Source organism: Salvelinus fontinalis, chromosome 4 (genome assembly GCF_029448725.1).
Source record: "Salvelinus fontinalis isolate EN_2023a chromosome 4, ASM2944872v1, whole genome shotgun sequence".
NCBI classification, from domain to species: Eukaryota; Metazoa; Chordata; class Actinopteri; order Salmoniformes; family Salmonidae; genus Salvelinus; species Salvelinus fontinalis.
The window spans coordinates 32,264,199-32,284,495 of NC_074668.1; the positions used below are offsets into that span (position 1 = coordinate 32,264,199).

Genomic DNA, 20,297 nt, shown 5'->3' on the forward strand with positions numbered 1-20,297 from the left:
GAAATATCACATGATAATACAGGAACAGCTATCAACATTTACTTCTTTGCTAGTTCACAAAATATGGAATTACAAAATATTCTAACCAGTTGAAATAAAAGAATGCTGAACACAATGGCATTCCATTGCTCTGTCTCTTCAGTTTAATTTATTTCCAGTACCAAAAACTATTTTCGTATCAGATCATGTGTAGGATTCAACCCAGATCAGCATTATATTGTTCAATCAGAAATCTATGTCCCAGTCTGAGTCCTCAACAGCTGGTGAGTCCTCAAGGATGTTAGTGAAGGGGTCCAATTTGCTGTCCTCCAAGTGACTGATGAACTAAAAAAAAAAATATTTCTAAGGTTAAAATACAATATGCAAGTCTATATATAGTCAACTTCTGATTATTATAGTACCAGTCAAAAGTTTGGACACACCTACTCATTCAAGGGTTTTATTCTTTTTACTATTGTTGACATTGTAGATTAATAGTGAAGACATCAAAACTATGAAATAACACATATGGAATCAAAAATATTTTAGATTCTTCAAAGCAACCACCCTTGATGACAGCTTTGCACACGCTTGGCATTCTCTCAACCAGCTTCACCTGGAATGCTTTTCCAGCAGTCTTGAAGGAGTTCCCACATATGCTGAGCACTTGTTTGGCTGCTTTTCCTTCACTCTGTGGTCCAACTCATCCCAAACCATCTCAATTGGGTTGAGGTCGGGTGATTGTGGAGGCCAGGTCATCTGATGCAGCACTCCATCACTCTCCTTCTTGGTCATATAGCCCTTACACAGCCTGGAGGTGTGTTGGGTTATTGTCCTGTTGAAAAACAAATGATAGTCCCACTAATGCTGCAGAATGCTGTGGTAGCCATGCTGGTTAAGTGTGCCTTGAATTAGAAATAAATCACAGACAGTGTCACCAGCAAAGCACCCCCACACCATCACACCTCCTCCAACATGCTTCACAGTGGGAACCACACATGTGGAGATCATCCATTCACCTACTCTGCGTCTAAAAAAGACACGGCGGTTGGAACCAAAAATCTCAAATATGGACTCATTAGATCAAAGGACAGATTTCCACCTGTCTAATGTGCATTGCTCGTGTTTCTTGGCCCAAGCAAGTCTCTTCTTATTGTTGGTGTCCTTTAGTAGTGGTTCCTTGCAGCAATTCGACCACGAAGGCCTGATTCACGCAGTCTCCTCTGAACAGTTGATGTTGAGATGTGTCTGTAACTTAAATTCTGTGAAGCGTTTATTTGGGCAGCAATTTCTGAGGCTGATAACTGTAATGAACTTATCCTCTGCAGCAGAGGTAACTCTGGGTCTTCCTTTCCTGTGGCGATCTTCATGAGAGCCAGTTTCATCATAGCGCTTGATGGTTTTTGCAACTGCACTTGAAGAAACTTTAAAAGTTCTTGACATTTTCCAGATTGACTGACCTTCATGTCTTAAAGTAATGATGGACTGTCGTTTCTCTTTGCTTATTTGAGCTGTTCTTGCCATATTATGGACTTGGTCTATTACCAAATAGGGCTAACTTCTGTATAACACCCCTAGCTTGTCACAACACAACTGATTGGCTCAACGCATTAAGGAAAGAAATTCCACAAATTAACTTTTAACAAGGTACACCTGTTAATTGAAATGCATTCCAGGTGACTACCTCATGAAGCTGGTTGAGAAAATGCCAAGAGTGTGCAAAGCTGTCATCAAGGCAAAGGGTAGCTACTTTGAAGAATCTCAAATATAAAATATTTTTATTCGTTTAAACACTTTTTTAGTTATTACATGATTCCATATGTGTTATTTCATAGTTTTGATGTCTTCACTATTATTCTACAATGTAAAAAATAGTAAAAATAAAGGAAATCCCTGGAATGAGTAGGTGTGTCCAAACTTTTGACTGGTACTATATAGAGTTGAAGTCGGAAGTTTACATATACCTTAGCCAAATACATTTAAACTCAGTTTTTCACAATTCCTGACATTTAATCCTAGCAAAAATTCCCTGTCTTAGGCCAGTTAGGATTCCGCCAAAATGCACCCAACTTATTGTGGGAAGCTTGTGGAAGGTTACCCGAAACGTTTGACCCAAGTTAAACAATTTAAAGGCAATGCTACCAAATACTAATGAGTGTATGTAAACCTCTGACCCACTGGGAATGTGATGAAAGAAATAAAAGCTGAAATAAATCATTCTCTCTACTATTATTCTGACATTTCACATTCTTAAAATAAAGTGGTGTTCCTAATTGACCTAAAACAGGGAATCTTTACTACGATTAAATGTCAGGAATTGTGAAAAACTGAGTTTAAATGTATTTGGCTAAGGTGTATGTAAACTTCCGACTTCAACTGTAGCTCTGCCAAGTACTTACTTTCGGTATGATTGGGGGAGACAAAGTGCCTTTGCGAAGTCCTTCCCAGTTGAAACCTTCAAACCACCTGAAAGAACAAGATAACAGACTATAAGCTGCTGCTATATAGATGACAGTCACACAGTCTGATGTTTTCATCTCAGCCTTTCATCTTACTTGTGCTTCTGGATGTCCTTGGCCCCGTTTCTCTGGTTCCCCAGTCTCTCTGCAGGGTTGTTCCTGAGAGACCAGGACAGAGCGTCATCATGACACACAACTAATAGCTGAGGAAGTGTGATACAATGAATGTCTGTTTTCAGTCATTGCTAAATGTGTCACACCTGCAGAGCTTCTTGATCAGGCTTGAGGCACTCTTACTGATGGTTTTTGGGAATTCAACCAGGTCAATCCCACGGATGGTGGCTGTGAAAGTCTTCATAGGATCAGGGCCACAGAATGGGAGACTGGAAAGGTAAAGATTGGGAAGAGACATCTACGAGAATGACTGACAGAGACAAGAACAAAAAACTGGAGCTCTGGAGAGAAATGGACTGTCTTATAATCGCACCTTCCACTCAGCAGTTCAAACACGAAGACGCCTAGAGACCAGAGATCTGCAGACACACTGTGCCCCTTGTTCAGGATTATCTCAGGGGCCACATAGTCAGGTGTGCCACAGAACGTCCACGTTTTCTTACCCAAGCCCACATTCTTAGCACAACCAAACCCCACCTAGGAATAGTAGCACAGTCAAGTCATGAATATGGATGTTCAGTATCTCACTGGATCCATAACATATATTTTCCAAAGTGATATTTTCCATAGATTATTCAGACTCTTTGATTTTTCCCCCATTTTGTTACGTTACAGCCTTATTCTAAAATGTATTATATTGTTCTACACACAATACCCCATCATGACAAAGCAAAAACAAGTTTTAGAATTTTTTGAAAAATGTATAAAAACCAAACAAACGGAAATATGACATTTACATAAGTATTTAGACCCTTTACTCAGTACTTTGTTAAAGCACCTTTGGCAGGGATTACAGCCTTGTGTCTTCTTGGGTATGACGCTACAAGCTTGGCACGCCTGTATTTGGGAAGTTTCTCCCATTATTCTCTGCAGATCCTCTCAAGCTCCGTCAGGTCGGATGGGGAATGTCGCTGCACAGCTATTGTCAGGTCTTTCCAGAGATGTTTCGATCGGGTTCAAGCCCTGGCTCTGGTTGGGTCTACTCAAGGACATTCAGAGACTTGTCCCGAAGCCACTCCTGCGTTGTGTTGGCTATGTGCTTAGGGTCGTTGTCCTGTTGGAAGGTGAACCTTCGCCCCAGTCTGAGGTCCTGAGCGCTATGGAGCAGGTTTTCATCAAGGATCTCTGTACTTTGCTCCGTTCATCTTTCCCTCGATCCTCACTAGTCTCCCAGTCCCTGCAGCTGAAAAACATCCTCACAGCATGATGCTGCCAACACCATGCTTCACCGTAGGGATGGTGCCAGGTTTCCTCCAGATGTGACACTTGGCATTCAGGCCAAAGAGTTCAATCTTGGTTACATCAGACCAGATAATCTTGTTTCTCATGGTTTGAGAGTTTTTAGGTGTCTTTTGGCAAACTCCAAGTGGGCCACTCTACCATTAGGGCCTGATTGGTGGCATGCTGCAGAGATTGTTGTCCTTCTGGAAGGTTCTCCCATCTCTACAGATGAATTCTTGACCTCTGTCAGAGAGACCATCAGGTTCTTGGTCACCTCCCTGATGGTAGAGTGGCCAGGTATTGTGTGTAGATTAAATAGTCCCCCCCCCCCCTAATCAATACATTTTAGAATAAGGCTGTAACGTAACAAAATGTGGAAAAAGTCTAGGGGTCTGAATACTTTCCGAATGCACTGTAAATGTAACCTTTGAACGTACTGTATTTCTTTGTGTAACGTTGTGCAAAATTGACAATTTTGTACCCCTCGCCATCTTGTATGGGTTTGAAATGCAGTGAAAGGAGCTCATGTTACCACTTTGGCATATCCACGCTGGTCCAGAACTACATTCTCAGGCTTCAGATCCCTGTATGTGATACTGTTTTGGTGCAGGAAGATAAGGGCCTCAACAACACAGGCAGTGTAAAAACGTGTGCTACTGTCATCAAACGAGCCTCTGAAATGTAGGAGCAAGAGCACAATAGTGATTAGAATGTGGGACATACGGATGTTGTGCCCTAAAAATAAGAATTCAAACGCTATCAATTCAGTTATAAAATCCATACTGTAAAATATACAAAAACAACATGTAGTAGACAGTAGTGAAGTTACCTGTCTTTCAGTAGATTCCAGAGCTCACCACCTAAACAAGCTTCTGTCAGCATGTACAGGCACTTTGCATCTCGGAAGGTACGGTGTAACCTAGGAGTGGCAAAGAAGACAGGTGTTGTCCAGTTGATAAGCATATAGTGAGTTAACCAATCTAAGATTAGTGCAAGGATTCAGTCCGATCACAGGTGATAGGCATTGAGTTAAAAACAAACAATTGAGCCGATATATGCAGCGTTTATACAGTGAATGGGATCTCCGCGAACGTGGGAACATTGCCTAAGCCGCAATGCTTATAACCCGCGATACGATTGAATCCCGGCCTAGGTATGTTTGGCTGATGGTTGGGTGCACAGCACACCTGACGATGAATGGACTATGAGCTGCCATGAGGATCTGTCTTTCCCTCAGGATGCACTCCTGTTGAGCAGTGCTTAGGATCTGATGCTTCCTCAACACCCTCATGGTGAACGGGCAGTTGATGTTGGTCTTAAGCTGTACCTAGAAGGAATGCAAAAACCTCAACATGTAGGTTAATCCATTAAAAGCAACATGGAAACCAGACAATAATGCACTGGGATTTACTGACACAGTTTCAAGCTTGACCCACTACTTACTCCCAACTTCGGCCAATTAGACCACCTCGGTATTCCTACAAGCAGGAACTCAAGAGGGAGTCACCAACACAGAGAATAGTGAGGCGCTGGACAGAGGAGGCAGACTCAATGCTGCAGGATTGTTTTGAGAATGTTTGGAATATGTTCAAAGATTCATCCACCCAGGACTCATCCATCAACATTAATATACATCGTCAGTCACAGGCTTCATTAGGATATGTGTTGATGATGTTGTACCCACAATAATAATCTGGACATACCCCAACCAAAAACCATGGATGAACGGCGATATCCGTACAATGCTAAGAGCCCGCATTTCAGCATTCAATGTCAGCAGAACGAACCCCGATGACTCGGTTGTGCACAGCGCGTACAAGACAAGCAGGTACGAGCTCAATACATTCGGGAAGCAAAATGACAATACAGACTCAAACTTGAATTGATGGTCGACAACTCAGACTCGCGTCACAATGGCAACTCCAGCTGTACGTTGCCCACCGAAGCCTCCCTCACAGACAAGCTTAACACATTCTATGCTCGCTTCAAGGCAGACAATACCCAACCATCCAGGAATACTCTCACTGCTCCGGAGGACCAAGTGATTACACTCTCTTAACACAGGGCCCCCCCAGGTGTGTCCTCAGTCCTCTGCTGTATTCCCTGTTCACCCACAACTGCGTGGCTTTGCACGACACCAACTCTATCATCAAGTTTGCTGATAACCAACAACGACAAGTCACCCTATGGGGTGGAGGTAAGTGAACTGGCATTATGGTGACATGATAAAGACCTCAACGTCAAAAAAACAAAGGAGTTGATTGTTGACCTGATCCACATCAACAGGACTGCAGTAGAGCGAGTCACGAGTTTTAAGTTCCTCTGCGTCCACATCACAGAGGACTTGTCATGGACCAACACCACCACCATTCTTGTCAAGAGGGCACAACAGAGTCTCTACTTCTTAAGGTGGCTGAAGAAATTCTCTCCAAATACTACCGCTGCACCATTGAGAGCCCCTCCTGCGAGTGGTGAAGACAGCCCAGTACATCACTGGGACCGTACTCCCAGCCATCCAGGACATCTACTTGAAACAGTGCCTGAGGAAGTCACACAGCATCATCAAGGGCCCCACAAACCCCAGCCATGAACTGTTCTCTCCCTTACCGTTGGACAGACGGTATCGGAGCATGAGGTCTGATACCAACAGGTTCAGAGACAGTTTCTATCTACAAGCCATCAGACTGCTGAACACTTGAACTGGACTGACCATCTGCTCTGACTCTCCGCACCTTAGCACACATGCCCTCAGTCATGCACACACCTAGACAGACATACACACACGCATATACAATCACGCTACACACACACACACACAACTGCTGCTAACAGACTCTTATTATACGGCTCAGTTTATACACTGTCCCCCTTCCCCAATACACGTGTAAATATTGGACTATAAATTGTGCCTTCCTTTATAATACTTATGCTAAAATGTTTATTCTATTCTACTGCCATTTACTTTTTGTTTGTATTCTTATCTTTTATTCTTTTTTATTGTTGTTGCATTGTCAAGAAGGCACCTGCAAGTAAGCATTTCCTTGGATGATGTATTCCATGCATATCCCGTACATACTACTAATAAAACTTGAAACAACTCACCAGCTCTGAATGACCGGTTTCTCCCTCTCCTAGGTTACAGATGACCTGGAAATCTCTGAGAGAAGCGTTGGATAGGAGAGCTGCATCTTCCTCTGACCTGCTCACGTGGAAAAGATGAATTAGCCAATGTTGCTTGTTGTTGCTTTACTTGTTCTAAATAAAGGTTAAATCCATAAAAATGGTTCATTTGGATCAAGGCTCATTAAAATATAAACAGCGAGCTAGAGAGACAAAACATGTAAGCCTTATGATAAGACATTACAAAGGTTTATACCATGCTTATAACAAGTACTAACGCAATATACCTGTTGGCTGGAAAGTGTTACCTATAGTTTCAGTTGCTACTTACTGGGCTTTGAGTTCGTTGCTCTTGTGCACATTATGACTGTCCTCTACCAAACCTATGATCTTTTTGAAAGACCTGATGAGAGATGATATGATCTCAGGTCACTTAAAACATTTTTAACAATTTTCACATCATAACAAAGTGGCTTATAAAAACTATACTGGCACTGTGTGCTTGGGGGTCACTGTGGTGGGGCATTGTGTGCATGTTGGAGATCTGTACTACATATTCTACAAATAAGATTGAAGCAGAATGTCCAACATTCTCAAATAATCATGCCATAGTCTAAACAAATCACTTACTCTCTATCCACAACCAGGCATGTGACATCACCAGCAGCAATTACATTCACTGTCCGCACATCTTCTCTGGAAATCGAACAAAAGGTTTGTAATTGAAAGGTTATCAAAATGGCATTGCAATAAATGACAACAGTACTGACACCATGCAGACAGAAAATGTTATCGCTCAGAATATTCTCTTGAAACCTGTGAGACCTTGTGTTTCTTTTATTACTATCATTTTCTCGAATCCATTGACCTCAATAGTTTCATTATGAATTTGCATATTGTCACTAGCTCACACTGTCCTATTGATTGTAGTTGATTATGAGGGACAACATGATGAGCAAAATGCAATCACATGGGGAGAGTATGTCTCATTCCCCAGATGATTCCGTCAATCAAACTTGGCAACGTTGGCTTAGTAATAGCTGAATTATACATATAGTATAATGTATGTATGTTCTATTACTCTGTAACTACAACTGTCTAGTGGTTTTTGAGATTTGTGATACAAGAGAGCTAGTATGTCACTGTATATCAAGCCATGTAATGTGTACGAATGTAAGCTGCTGTATAACAGACCTTTGGATAAAAGCACATGATGTATTACTGTTTCTCACCCCCTCAGTGCTTTCTCTCCAAACCAATGGCCCTCAGAGAGAGTTGACAGGAGTACTGCCTCTTCATTGGCTGACTTGTTCTCTGTCACCTTCACCTAGGTCGGGAAGCAGATAGAGGGGTAAAGACTGCTTATCTGTCTTGTCTCTTTCATGCCACCTTTGAAATGTGGCGATGCACGGATTAATTAGCACCATCTGTGCCCGTACAGTTGTTGTGTCAGACTAACCCCTGCAGATGCCTATTTCTGTCCTCCACTAGTTGAAGCTTGTTTATTGAGTTCAAGGTAAGGTTCAGCCATCCTCATCCTTACCTGGCCACTACTGATGATATAGAACGTGTCCCCTGTTGCACCCTGGCGAATAATATAATCACCTTCACTGTAGCGACTCTGTTGAGACAGACAGGTGAGAGATGGTGGATAGGTGGGAAAATGAGCGACGGGAGTTAGAAATAAGTAGCAGTATGACGGCAGGGGGAGAAGGGATATGTAGCATGTGAGATGTTGAGAATCCTGGCATGAGTACATCACCAACCAATCAACACAGATATTTTTGTCTGTGTGCCAACCTGATTAGGCCACCAATGCAATGCAAATATACCTGTAAACTGTCAGAGAATGCATAGCAGATGGGTAATTATTATTTGGAAGACATACAAAAATCATTAGCTAGCTAGATTCTGTTTGTGGAACATGGCTTTTCTATAGCATGTTGTGTTAGTGAATCTGAGGAGTGAATGTGTATAATAGATTCATGTTCTGTACCTCTTCAAGAATATCAGACACTTTCATGAGCACATCCTCTGGCAGCGAGCGCAGGAAGGGTACTCTGCAGCCAGACAAACACACAAACAGCAGAACGACTGACTCACAACATATTACATTTGAACTGTTCTACTATAGTCGCGTAGATTATAGATTAGTGTCAATTCTACACAAATATGTATTTTAAATTTTACACAGATATGTATTTTCCTTGTGTAGTGATGAGGGTGGTATTGACCTGCAGAGGAGCTCTCTGAACTGGGTCAGTCTGCTGAGGCCACTCTGCACCATGATGGTCTGAAAGCTCTGCCGGTCAATAACCCACAACATGCTGTTTTTTAGGGCTGCAGAGAAAGACAGGGAATGGTAAAGAAGATCTTCCAAATCACACAATGTCAAGAGCAGTGGTAGGAAGAAACAGAAATCTCTTTACAGATGAATGTATTCTGTATTCTGTGAGTATACCGTATGTGTGTTGAGTGGAAATTTAAATTCTTACCCTTACAGTTTATGTTAGTATTATAGATAGTACCCTCTGTTGCATTACAATGTAAGGCTAGGGGACTTAGCAAATGTCTTCTATTTCACAACATTTTCATCTCTATAAATAGATGTCAAGGCCGGGTTTGCAAACGAGGCTCTACAAACAATTTACTCCAAGAAACACAGTTACATAACACTACTATAAATGTTTCCTGTACTCTTAAAAGGAATGTCTGAGTGTTTGTGTTCCTTTCTCTGAAAGTGTTGTGGATAAAAGAATAAGGAGGACAGATTCTAGATTACATTCCCCACGCAGCCTTCCTCTCTTCCTTTGTCTGTTCTGTGCACAGACAGTAATGGAACTCTGATACAGATGTTGTAAATTAATAATGATCCAGATGAATTGATTCAGCAGGGCTTTGTGCGAACAGGAGCCTCTGTCCTGTACTGGCCATACAACTCCAATCCTTCTAGTCCTTCCCCTCCCAATCATGCCATTATTTAAGTTGGTAATGAAAGCATGGTGGGAAATCAACATGCCATTGTTATCTTTATATGGTACGTATTGCAGCGAACGGCAGGGAAGTGAACCCGGGTCGCTGGCCTACGCATTGCGCCAATAGGTTTAACCCACTTGGTGGGAATTCTAACGTGGCTCATATAGCAAGGGTCACTACACTGCTGCCTTCAAACGGGAAGGCACGTCCCCGTGCTTCATCACTACCGCAGCCCCCTCACGTGTCTGGCCATGCGTTTCGATGGTCTCGACAACTTCCATCCCACTTCTGACACCAATGTACCGAACGGCAGGGCAACCAGGCAGGGAAGCGAACCCAGGTCACTGACGTGAAAAGGCAAACACCCTATCGTGCCAATAGGGTTAACCCACTTGGTGGGAATTGTAACGTGTATATTTGAGTCTAAAATGTGAATGTCAGATATTAGTCTAACCCTTTTAAATGTCATACTCTTTGCCATTTTCTGGGAAGAACATCCTGTGTGACCATGAATGTCAAATCAGGGAACACATTTTTTCACCTAAACCTCTTACTGTTACAGTGATTTTAGACTACAGGATAGAAAGCTTTATTGATGTTCTCTGATGGCAACAAAGGGGAAAAGTAATTTCAGGTCAGCCAGGAGAACCAGGGAATGGGTTGGGAAGAGTGCATACAGAAGAAAGAGAAAAGGCCAGGAACATAAATTGAAACATTGCTGTGAGAACAGATAGGGAGAGGGAGATTGACTGAAAGATAAATGTACTATACAATTAAACAGGAAACCGGCAATGCACTGAAAGAGAAAATGGACATGGTGGCACAGTGGAAAAGAGGACAGGAGGATGACAAAAGAAACACTATAAGAGGGGGCGAAATGAACAGATTTTTTTTATTTGCACTGATTCTGTCCATTCCGTCAACCTATTTCTTTGTGAAAGCAGGTCAGATGTGAGCAGCAGTGGCTGCGTTTCCCAGTGGGCTATGGGCACAGACAGTGTAGAGAGACGATAGCACACATTAAATTTTCCATTGAGAAAATCAACTGCAAGTCACTGAGCAATAATAGGTCTCGTTGAGAGGTTATTTGGTCAGTCATGAGGAAAAGTGCAGTGAAATCAATAAACCAAATAAAATGTGTTGTTTTGATATACAGGTATCATTATAGATATGTGCGTATGTTAATTTCCATTTCCAAGTAAATGGTATAAATAGCAGGAAAGCTGAGAAAGGAGATGAGTTAGGCAGTCAGGTAATTTATGAGCCAAAGATGTGTTTTCTTATTCCGCACATTTCAGAGGAGAGGAGTGTTTGAAGCTGTGATGTAGTGTTTGAAAAAGTTATTTTGATTTGAAATTCTACAGAACTTCCCAATCTGACAGCAAATCTACTCAGCTGTGATGAATAGGCTGGTCTGTGATGGCGATGCTCTGTTGAACAATAATTTTTTTAGGCCAATGAAAAATCAATCCAAGCACAGCAAAATTGTGAAAGGATTTCAAGACAACATGTTTTGCATTCACTTCAGCTGTTGTTACAAAAGGAATAGAACAACCACATTACACAGCACTCCATGCACAATGCTCCAGTACCTGATATAGTGTAGGTGTAGGTGCAGCTGTACAGGAGTGCCAATTCTCCAAACACTTTTCCTGGTTCAATTGTGAGAAGCTTCTTGGCATCCTTGGTCATCTCCATCTTCCCCTCTGTTAAATGCCCATTTAAAACACAAATACACAATGCAGCAAATACAGAATATATTGTTATCAACAGATTACAAATGCTTAAAATCAAAGTGCACCAGTGATGTTGCAGCAATATGTGGCGTCCTTGTGTTTAAGTATGCATGTATGTGTTTACCTTTGTGCATGTTTATGTTTGCATGTGTGTGTTTATGGCATTGGCATGTGCGTGTTAGACTATGTGTGTGTAAAAGTATGGATGTATGTACTTGTAAGTCGCTCTGGATAAGAGCGTCTGCTAAATGACTTAAATGTAATGTAAATGTAAATGTATGACAGTGCAGTTGCTGTTTGATCTCCTTCAGAGGAGGATGGTAAAGGATGGTGATGGCAGACTGAGGCGTCCATACAAACAGCAGGGTGGCAGCTGAGGAGGTGTGACCACACGTTAGCTCAGCCCCCCTCACCCAGCTCCCAGCTGCAGGTGCAGGGAGTGTGACTGACACAATCAGATGAACGCAGCTGTCTGAGATATGCCATGTGTCAGGTAGAGACACTTTCATCTACAACAGCACAGCACAGCAGAAACAGAAACAGTCTAGGGCTCGTAACAAGAAAAGCAAATTGGACAACCGTGCCCGATTGCCTGTCACATCAGATATGAGGGTAGCAGGAGAAATGCCTGAGCTCCAGCATCAATGAGCATTGCAAACCAGGGCCGATCATGAATGGGCCTCTTGCCCTGTCCCTGTCTGACATTAAACATTTTGTATGCCGCTTATCATGCACAACACCATCTCCCCCTCTCTCCTTCCAGAAACAGGTCATTCTAACATTCCCCCTCATTGCGCCAGAAAGCAGTGCCGGCACTAACAGAGGAGCATATCAACTCAACTTGAGCCAGAGGGAGGAAGAAATTAGGAGGGGGGAGATGTGTACTTGAGTAACATTTACTGGGCATATCTCTGAGCAAACTTAAAAAAACAAATAATCAACATACATTAAAGACCAAGAGCTGCCTGCTCTTAGATTGTGGAACCAAGTGCACAAAGAATCATTCACCAAAACATCATGAGCAATTACTATACCTTGGGGACTTTGGGAATACTTAAGTCCTCTTTTTGAGAGTGGGGCTATGCATGGAAATTCAAGAAGACAACAGGGTTTGGACCTTGAAGTGACTGTATTGCCAATCCACACTATACTCACCACTTTTAAACCACTGTTGATTTAACTTGTTACCTTCTAGAACATAGGCAAGAGTTCCACTGTCTCCCTCTTGAATGACGCAGCAGCCTTGGTTGACCGTGGTGGGGTACATACAGTCCATTATAGCCAGGATTTGCCCACTTTCCAGGTTCTTTAGAAAGTCATTCTCTAAAAAGGAGGTTTGAATCAGCTCCTGTGACCTGAAGGAGTAAAGATTGTGTGAGGCAATCAATAAGTAATTTCACTGTGGCTAGTGTTTGACAACAAAGGCTCTAAAGCCTTGAGCCAAGTTTCATACAGTGTGTATAAATCAATGAAAATCCTTATTGACATTTGTGTCTGTGCAGGTACCACTTGATCAGCCTTAAGGGCCTTTAGGAGCACATTTCTCAAGTGGAACAGTTAAAAGGGAATGTTGCCAAGGCTAACGGTGTCTTTAGTGTGTTCTCTCACTGTTGGCTTTTGTTGTAGCTTTTCAGGGTGGCCAAAGCACGTTGCCTTGGATCCTGAGTGAGGGGCTTTGACAATATGGTCTTTCTTCTGGTTCTCTGGATCTCTTCACACTGTGCAGAATGCCCTAAAACAGGCAAATACATATATTTCTCTGCTCACTGACTTTGTACAACATATAAGGAGCACAATTTAAGTCTAAAAACAACAAATAGCCAAATGTAGAGTATTTGCAGGTAGCCTAGTGGTTAGAGCGTTGCTGGATCGAATCCCCGAGCTGGCAAGGTAAAAGTCTGTCGTTCTGCCCCTGAACAAGGCAGTTAACCCAATATTCCCAGATAGGCCGTCATTGTAAATAAGAATTTGTTCTTAACTGACTTGCCTAGTTAAATAAATAAAATAAAAATAATATTCAGACACTTAATACAATGTATCCTGTGTCGGCACATATAGAAATACAGCGCCTTCAGAAAGTATTCATATCCCTTGACTTATTTTCTCATCCATCTACACACAATACCCCATAATGACTACCTGAAAACATTTTTGCAAATGTATTGAAAATGAAATATCTAATTTACATAAGAATTCACACCCCTGAGTCAATACATGCTAGAATCACTTTTGGCAGTGATTACAGCTGTGTGTCTTTCTGGGTAAGTCTTCAAGAGCTTTGCACAGGTGGATTGTACAATATTTGCACATTATTATTTGTTTTATTCTTCAAGCTCTGTCAATTTGGTTGTTCATCATTACTAGACACCCATTTTAAGTATTAGATTTTCCCCAAACATAATGCTTTGTCTTTAGGACATAAAGTTAATTTCTTTGACAATGTTTTTGTTGTTTTACTTTAGTTCTGTACAGGCTTCCTTCTTTGGAGTAACTACAATGTTGTTGATCCATCCTCAGTTTTCTCCTATCACAGCCATTAAACTCTGTAACTGTTTTAAAGTCACCATTGGCCTCATGGTGAAATCCCTGATCGGTTTCCTTCCTCTCCGGCAACTGAGTTAATAAGGACGCCTGTATCTTTGTAGTGACTGGGTGTATTGATAGACCATCCAAAGTGTAATGAATAACTTCACCATGCTCAAAGGGACATTCAATGTCTGTTTTTTTTTTTTTTACACATCTACCAATAGGTGCCCTTCTTTGTGAGGCATCGGAAAACCTCCCAGGTCTTTGTGGTTGAATCTGTGTTTAAAATTCACTGCTCGACTAATGGACCATACAGATAATTGTATGTGTGGAGTACAGAGATGAGGTAGTCATTCAAAAACCATGTTAAACACCATTATTGCACACAGAGTGAGTCCATGCAACTTATGATGTGACTTGTTGGGCACAGTTCTACTCCTGAACTTATTTAGGTTTGCCATAACAAAGGGGTTGGTTACTTATTGACTCAAGACATTTAAACTTTTCATTTTTAATTAATCTGTATAAGTAGGCCTGTGCCACAAAATCTCAAATTCATCCATTTTTATTTCAGACTGTTACACAACAAAATGTGGAAAAAGTAAATGGGTGTGAATACTTTCTGAAGGCACTGTATGTGATAAATAAGATGTATAAGAGCATAAAATAAAAACATTGCCTGAAATGTGGATATACTTTTTGCATAATGTTTTACCTTCAATAGCTCCAGAAGACTCTGGGGGAGTGATGGTTGCCCTGTAGCGGTCCAGTTCACCCTGCAGCCTCCGAATCAAGTCGTCCTTGGCATCCAACTCCAGCTCCAGCTCATCAATGAGTGTATCCCTCTGGCGAAGCTCCTCAATCTTCAGTTGCAGGGCAAACTGCAAGTCTCGAAGTGTACCCATTGCCTCTGTAGAGCGGTGCAGAGCTGATCGGCAAGGGAATTATGAGATACTTAATTAAGAGTGCGTGTTACATTGCAAATGTTTTATTTGTTGCATTTCAGAACATTCTAATTAGACTGTCTTTGATTGAAAAGACAGCTCAAAAACGAATCTCTTACTAAGGATGCAGTTGATGAAATAATAGGCATAGTACGCAACAAAATATGTAAAATTGTTAAGAGTATACATGCATTCAGCTATGAAACTTTAACTTCACAGCAAAACAATTATAAATCACAAAGTAAAATAACTTACCTACCAGTCTAAGCAGAAGGACATCAGCAAGAAAGTCTGAGAATCAAATGCCTGCAGTATAGTCTATCTTTTAGTTTTAAAGAATTGAATCACATCTGTCGCTGACTGTTTTCGATTCTGTTTTCGCTCGATTTAAAAGAATGGACAGGTGCAGCACAGGCACTTGCAATACTGTCAGTGAAGATTAGATGTTTGTAGCTACAGAAAGACTATGGATAGATGACGCCTGAACGCTCTCGCCAGTAGGCTACTCTTGGCTCTCAGATTCCCTGTTCTCTCACGTCGCCCAACATTGCTCTCGTACCTAATTGGGACACGGGACACACTCCTTTCAGTGTTTTTCGTACATAATTAGCCTACATGACTCGCTCAATGGTAAAGGGGTGTTTGTTCTCCAAAGTTTATTGTAGGTAAAATCGTGGATGTCATGTCATCATATTACAAATTGGAATCGTGGTGCACATAGCCCTATTGCATAAAGGCTATATCTAAGGATTTTTTTCTGAATTTGATGAGCAGGTTCAACATTTCTAATAACCTAATGTTATGAAGAAATACTATTACAGTTGTGTAATGCTCTCGATAACATAAATAATAATATTACATGTGTGTAATGCTCTCGATAACAAAATTATCATGATGACATTTAAAATATATATATATATATATCATCATGCACAAATGATCCTTGCACCAATGGTTCCATCTATGAATTTGAGAGTAACATTTCTCCAGCCCCATAAGTGACCGGTCGAACATACTCCACACAATAGGGGGCAGCACGCAGATATTGAGTAGTAAAAGCAGTAGGGAAGTAACTAGAACATGGATTGTTGATAAGGTTCGGCCTGTTTGAAGAAACAACAAACCTGATATAATAACGTCGAATCGTTCTTAATTAAACAGTCAATACAATGATTTTAACTGTAAAACCACTTCAAGGAAAGGAGTGCAACGTACAGGTAAGCAGAGCAAAAGTCAGCCCAAGCCGGTGGCTATGTTTGGCTAGCTTAGCTGAAAATGTTGTTTTCCTGCATCACGGGCTTCAGTACAGGTTACAGTTAGGAAACTAGCTAGTTAGCATTTTTAAAGAAATTTGTATTTTTAAAAATGTAACTAGCTAACGTTAGCTACAGAGTGTCTTGATAGATATGTTGTTCACAGCAGGGCTGTAACTTAATGAAATGATAGCTAGCTGGCTACAAATGCAGTGTCAGCTAGTTAACTAGTTACTGTAGCTTTCTTGTTCTTACTAGTAGTGAAGATAGCTAGCTAACGTTGTAGTTTTGGTTCAGGGCGTTAGTGCGCGTTCAAGTCAGGAAGACTTGTTCAATTATATAAATTGTGCAGTAGCTCATCAATATATTCACGAATATTAAATGTCAGTTGTTTAATCTGTCACAATTTCAGGTCACAGAAGATGAAAAAGTATCCACTGTGAAAGAACTGGTGTCTGAACGTCTGAATATACCTGCAAATCAGCAGCGATTGCTTTACAAAGGGAAAGCCCTTGCAGGTACCTACACCAACTACCGTAGCTAGTTGTTAACGGAAAAGTCCAGTTTACTAGACTCTGCCATATGACAATCATACATAGCTGGGGTATTGTAGACAACTGTGTATGATGATGTCAAGTCACTGAATCTACCAAGCTACACATTGACCCGCTGTATGTTTGAATACTCTTTGTAACATCCATACCTGTACATACATTGAGTATACCAAACTTTAGGAACACCTTCCTAATATTGAGTTGCACGCCCCACTTATTCCCTCAGAGCAGCCTCAATTCGTCAGGGCCTGGACTTGACAAGGTGTCGAAAGCGTCCACAGGGATGCTGGCCCATGTTGACGCCAATGCTTCCCACAGTTGTGTCAAATTGGATGGATGTCCTTTGGGTGGTGGACCATTCTTGGTATATGCAGGAAACTGTTGTGTGAAAAATCCAGCAGCAAGCCACCTTGATGACAACCAGTTCTTGACACAAAATGTCTGCACCATTACACCTGGTCTTGCCCATTCACCCTCTGAATGCCAGACATACACAATCCATGTCTCAAGGCTTAAAAATTATTTAATCTGTCTCCTCCCCTTCATCTACACTGATTTGAAGTGGATTTAAGAAGGGATTATAACTTTCACCTGGTCAGTCTGTCATGGAAAGAGCAGGTGTTCTTAATGTTTTGTATGCTCAATGTATATTACAAAGCTATACATCTCTTTGTCAATTTTCCTTTCAGATGAACACCGATTGAGTGATTATTCCATTGGGCCAGAGGCCAAGTTAAATTTGGTGGTTCGTCCTGCGGGGGAGAGGAGTGGTGTGACTGGGATGGCTAGCAGTAGCAGTGCTGTTGGTGGGGTGTGGCAGACTCTGTCCACTGTCCTGGCGAAGCACTTCAGCCCTGCAGATGCAGCTAAAGTGCAAGAACAGCTTGTCAAGGTACAGTATTTCCATTAACAAGAGTAGGCAGCTGTTGGTCCATATCCATAGGTCTTATCATGCTCACCAACAAAAACAAAACACTCAGGAAATACATTATACTGATTTCGGAGTATATAAGATGCTTTGCATGCACACCCATTGAATGCTGTTTCTACGCTATAATAATTACCAATGAAGTGTTTAAAAACATACCTCTGTACTTTCGCTGAAGTACATAATTCACTGAATGTTCTCACCTGAGACTGTGTAGTTACAACTACTTTTGTACTGTATGAATTATTTTATATTTCTCTAGCTATTGATTAACACTGCTTTCTCTTTTAAGGATTATGAACGTTCACTTCGGCAACTCAGCCTGGATGACATTGAACGCCTGGCCGGGCGACTGCTTCACCCAGACAGTGAGGGTATGGACACATCGTACATGGATTGAGGGCCTACCTATCTGACATGACAGTATTCTGGCGATTCCCAGAGGAGCGGTGGGTCAATTTTGACAGATTATGGCAGGGGAACTGCAGTGTAAATTGACTTCATGCTGAGAATCCCCAGTGTCAGCCTTATATAGGTTTAATTGTACAGGGATAAAATGAACTGTTGACTATAGTCTTATTGCAAAGCTTCCAGATTACAGCCTGGCTTAATGATTATTTTCTTTGTTTTCTTCAGTCATTCCAGTTCAATTAATAGGATATTTTCACTTGATCAAATCAAGACTGAAATGAGAGCCAATCCCTTTTGACTGTTGGTCTAAAGTTATCTGTGGCTGCTACATCACACTACAAGAGGACACTGAGTAATTATGGAAGTTCTTATTTATAAGCAATGTGTTTGAAATGAATGATGGTATGTTTTCTGTAAACTATCTGTAAGAAGGTGAGTGGTGCCTGTCTGTTCAGCCATTTGCAGCCATTGTATGATTTGTAAATATTGTGTTTATACAAGCATTAAAAAAGAAAGTTACTGTTTTTCCCTAAATTCCAAATACAGTACAACTCAATAGGCCTAGCCCTAGTATGAAAGAAAGCACAATCTACCTCAAATAGTGCTGTCATAATTTCACCTTTTTATTCAACTTTGTCAGGAAGTTATTTAACAATTTAATAAAATATATAGGGGTATTTAACTTCTACTTACAACCTTATACATTTTGTATATAGACTTGATGAGGACCTGCATATGGTTGTGTTTGTGTATATATACAGTGGGGAGAACAAGTATTTGATACACTGCCGATTCTGTAGGTTTTCCTACTTACAAAGCATGTAGAGGTCTGTAATTTTTATCATAGGTACACTTCAACTGTGAGAGACGGAATCTAAAACAAAAATCCAGAAAACCACATGTATGATTTTTAAGTAATTAATTTGCATTTTATGGCATGACATAAGTATTTGAACACCTACCAACCAGTAAGAATTCCGGCTCTCACAGACCTGTTAGTTTTTCTTTAAGAAGCCCTCCTGTTCTCCACTCATTACCTGTATTAACTGCACTTGTTTGAACTCGTTACTTGTATAAAAGACACCTGTCCACACACTCAATCAAACAGACTCCAACCTCTTCACAATGGCCAAGACCAGAGAGCTGTGTAAGGACATCATGGATAAAATTGTAGACCTGCACAAGGCTGGGATGGGCTACAGGACAATAGGCAAGCAACTTGGTGAGAAGGCAACAACTGTTGGCGCAATTATTAGAAAATGGAAGAAGTTCAAGATGACGGTCAATCACCCTCGGTCAGGGGCTCCATGCAAGATCTCACCTTGTTGGGCATCAATGATCGGAAGGTGAGGGATCAGCCCAGAACTACACGGCAGGACCTGGTCAATGACCTGAAGAGAGCTGGGACCACAGTCTCAAAGAAAACCATTAGAAACACACTACGCCGTCATGGATTAAAATCTTGCAGCGCACGCAAGGTCCCCCTGCTCAAGCCACCGCATGTTCAGGGCCGTCTGAAGTTTGCCAATGACCATCTGGATGATCCAGAGGGATGGGAGAAGGTCATGTGGTCTGATGAGACAAAAATAGAGCTTTTTGGTCTGAACTCCACTCGCCGTGTTTGGAGGAAGAAGAAGGATGAGTACAACCCCAAGAACACCATCCCAACCGTGAAGCATGGAGGTGGAAACATCATTCTTTGGGGATGCTTTTCTGCAAAGGGGACAGGCCGACTGCACCGTATTGAGGGGAGGATGGATGGGGCCATGTATCGCGAGATCTTGGCCAACAACCTCCTTCCCTCAGTGAGAGCATTGAAGATGGGTCGTGGCTGGGTCTTCCAGCATGACAACGACCTGAAACGCACAGCCAGGGCAACTAAGGAGTGGCTATGTAAGAAGCATCTCAAGTTCCTGGAGTGGCCTAGCCAGTCTCCAGACCTAAACATTTACATTTACATTTAAGTCATTTAGCAGACGCTCTTATCCAGAGCGACTTACAAATTGGTGCATTCAC

General features: G+C 41.6%; 2 protein-coding genes across 5 annotated transcripts; one reads left to right on the top strand and one right to left on the bottom strand.

Moving 5' to 3' along the window:
- Window positions 1–120: 120 nt before the first annotated feature.
- LOC129853547 (cGMP-dependent protein kinase 1-like) lies at window positions 121–15,782 on the bottom strand. Of its 4 annotated transcripts, none has more exons than XM_055919702.1 (20): window positions 15,391–15,752; window positions 14,907–15,119; window positions 13,274–13,397; window positions 12,821–13,020; window positions 11,522–11,635; window positions 9,188–9,293; window positions 8,950–9,013; window positions 8,497–8,574; window positions 8,186–8,280; window positions 7,584–7,649; window positions 7,285–7,356; window positions 6,936–7,032; window positions 5,021–5,160; window positions 4,663–4,752; window positions 4,366–4,507; window positions 2,926–3,089; window positions 2,699–2,821; window positions 2,535–2,597; window positions 2,379–2,445; window positions 121–324 (listed from the first exon to the last, which is right to left on the bottom strand). In XM_055919702.1, the coding sequence occupies exons 2-20, from the start codon at window positions 15,094–15,096 to the stop codon at window positions 226–228; spliced, it is 2,094 nt and encodes a 697-aa protein (XP_055775677.1). In that variant the 5' UTR covers window positions 15,097–15,119; window positions 15,391–15,752; the 3' UTR covers window positions 121–225. The 4 variants fall into 4 exon arrangements, with proteins under 4 accessions (XP_055775677.1, XP_055775675.1, XP_055775678.1 ...); XM_055919700.1 differs by having other exon boundaries at window positions 15,395–15,751; XM_055919703.1 differs by having other exon boundaries at window positions 12,854–13,020; window positions 15,395–15,746.
- Window positions 15,783–16,174: 392 nt separating this feature from the next.
- LOC129853548 (ubiquitin-like protein 4A-A) lies at window positions 16,175–18,815 on the top strand. Its single transcript, XM_055919705.1, has 4 exons — window positions 16,175–16,352; window positions 16,801–16,906; window positions 17,632–17,834; window positions 18,163–18,815. Exons 1-4 carry the CDS (start codon window positions 16,305–16,307, stop codon window positions 18,268–18,270), a joined length of 465 nt encoding a protein of 154 aa, XP_055775680.1. The 5' UTR covers window positions 16,175–16,304; the 3' UTR covers window positions 18,271–18,815.
- Window positions 18,816–20,297: the final 1,482 nt, after the last annotated feature.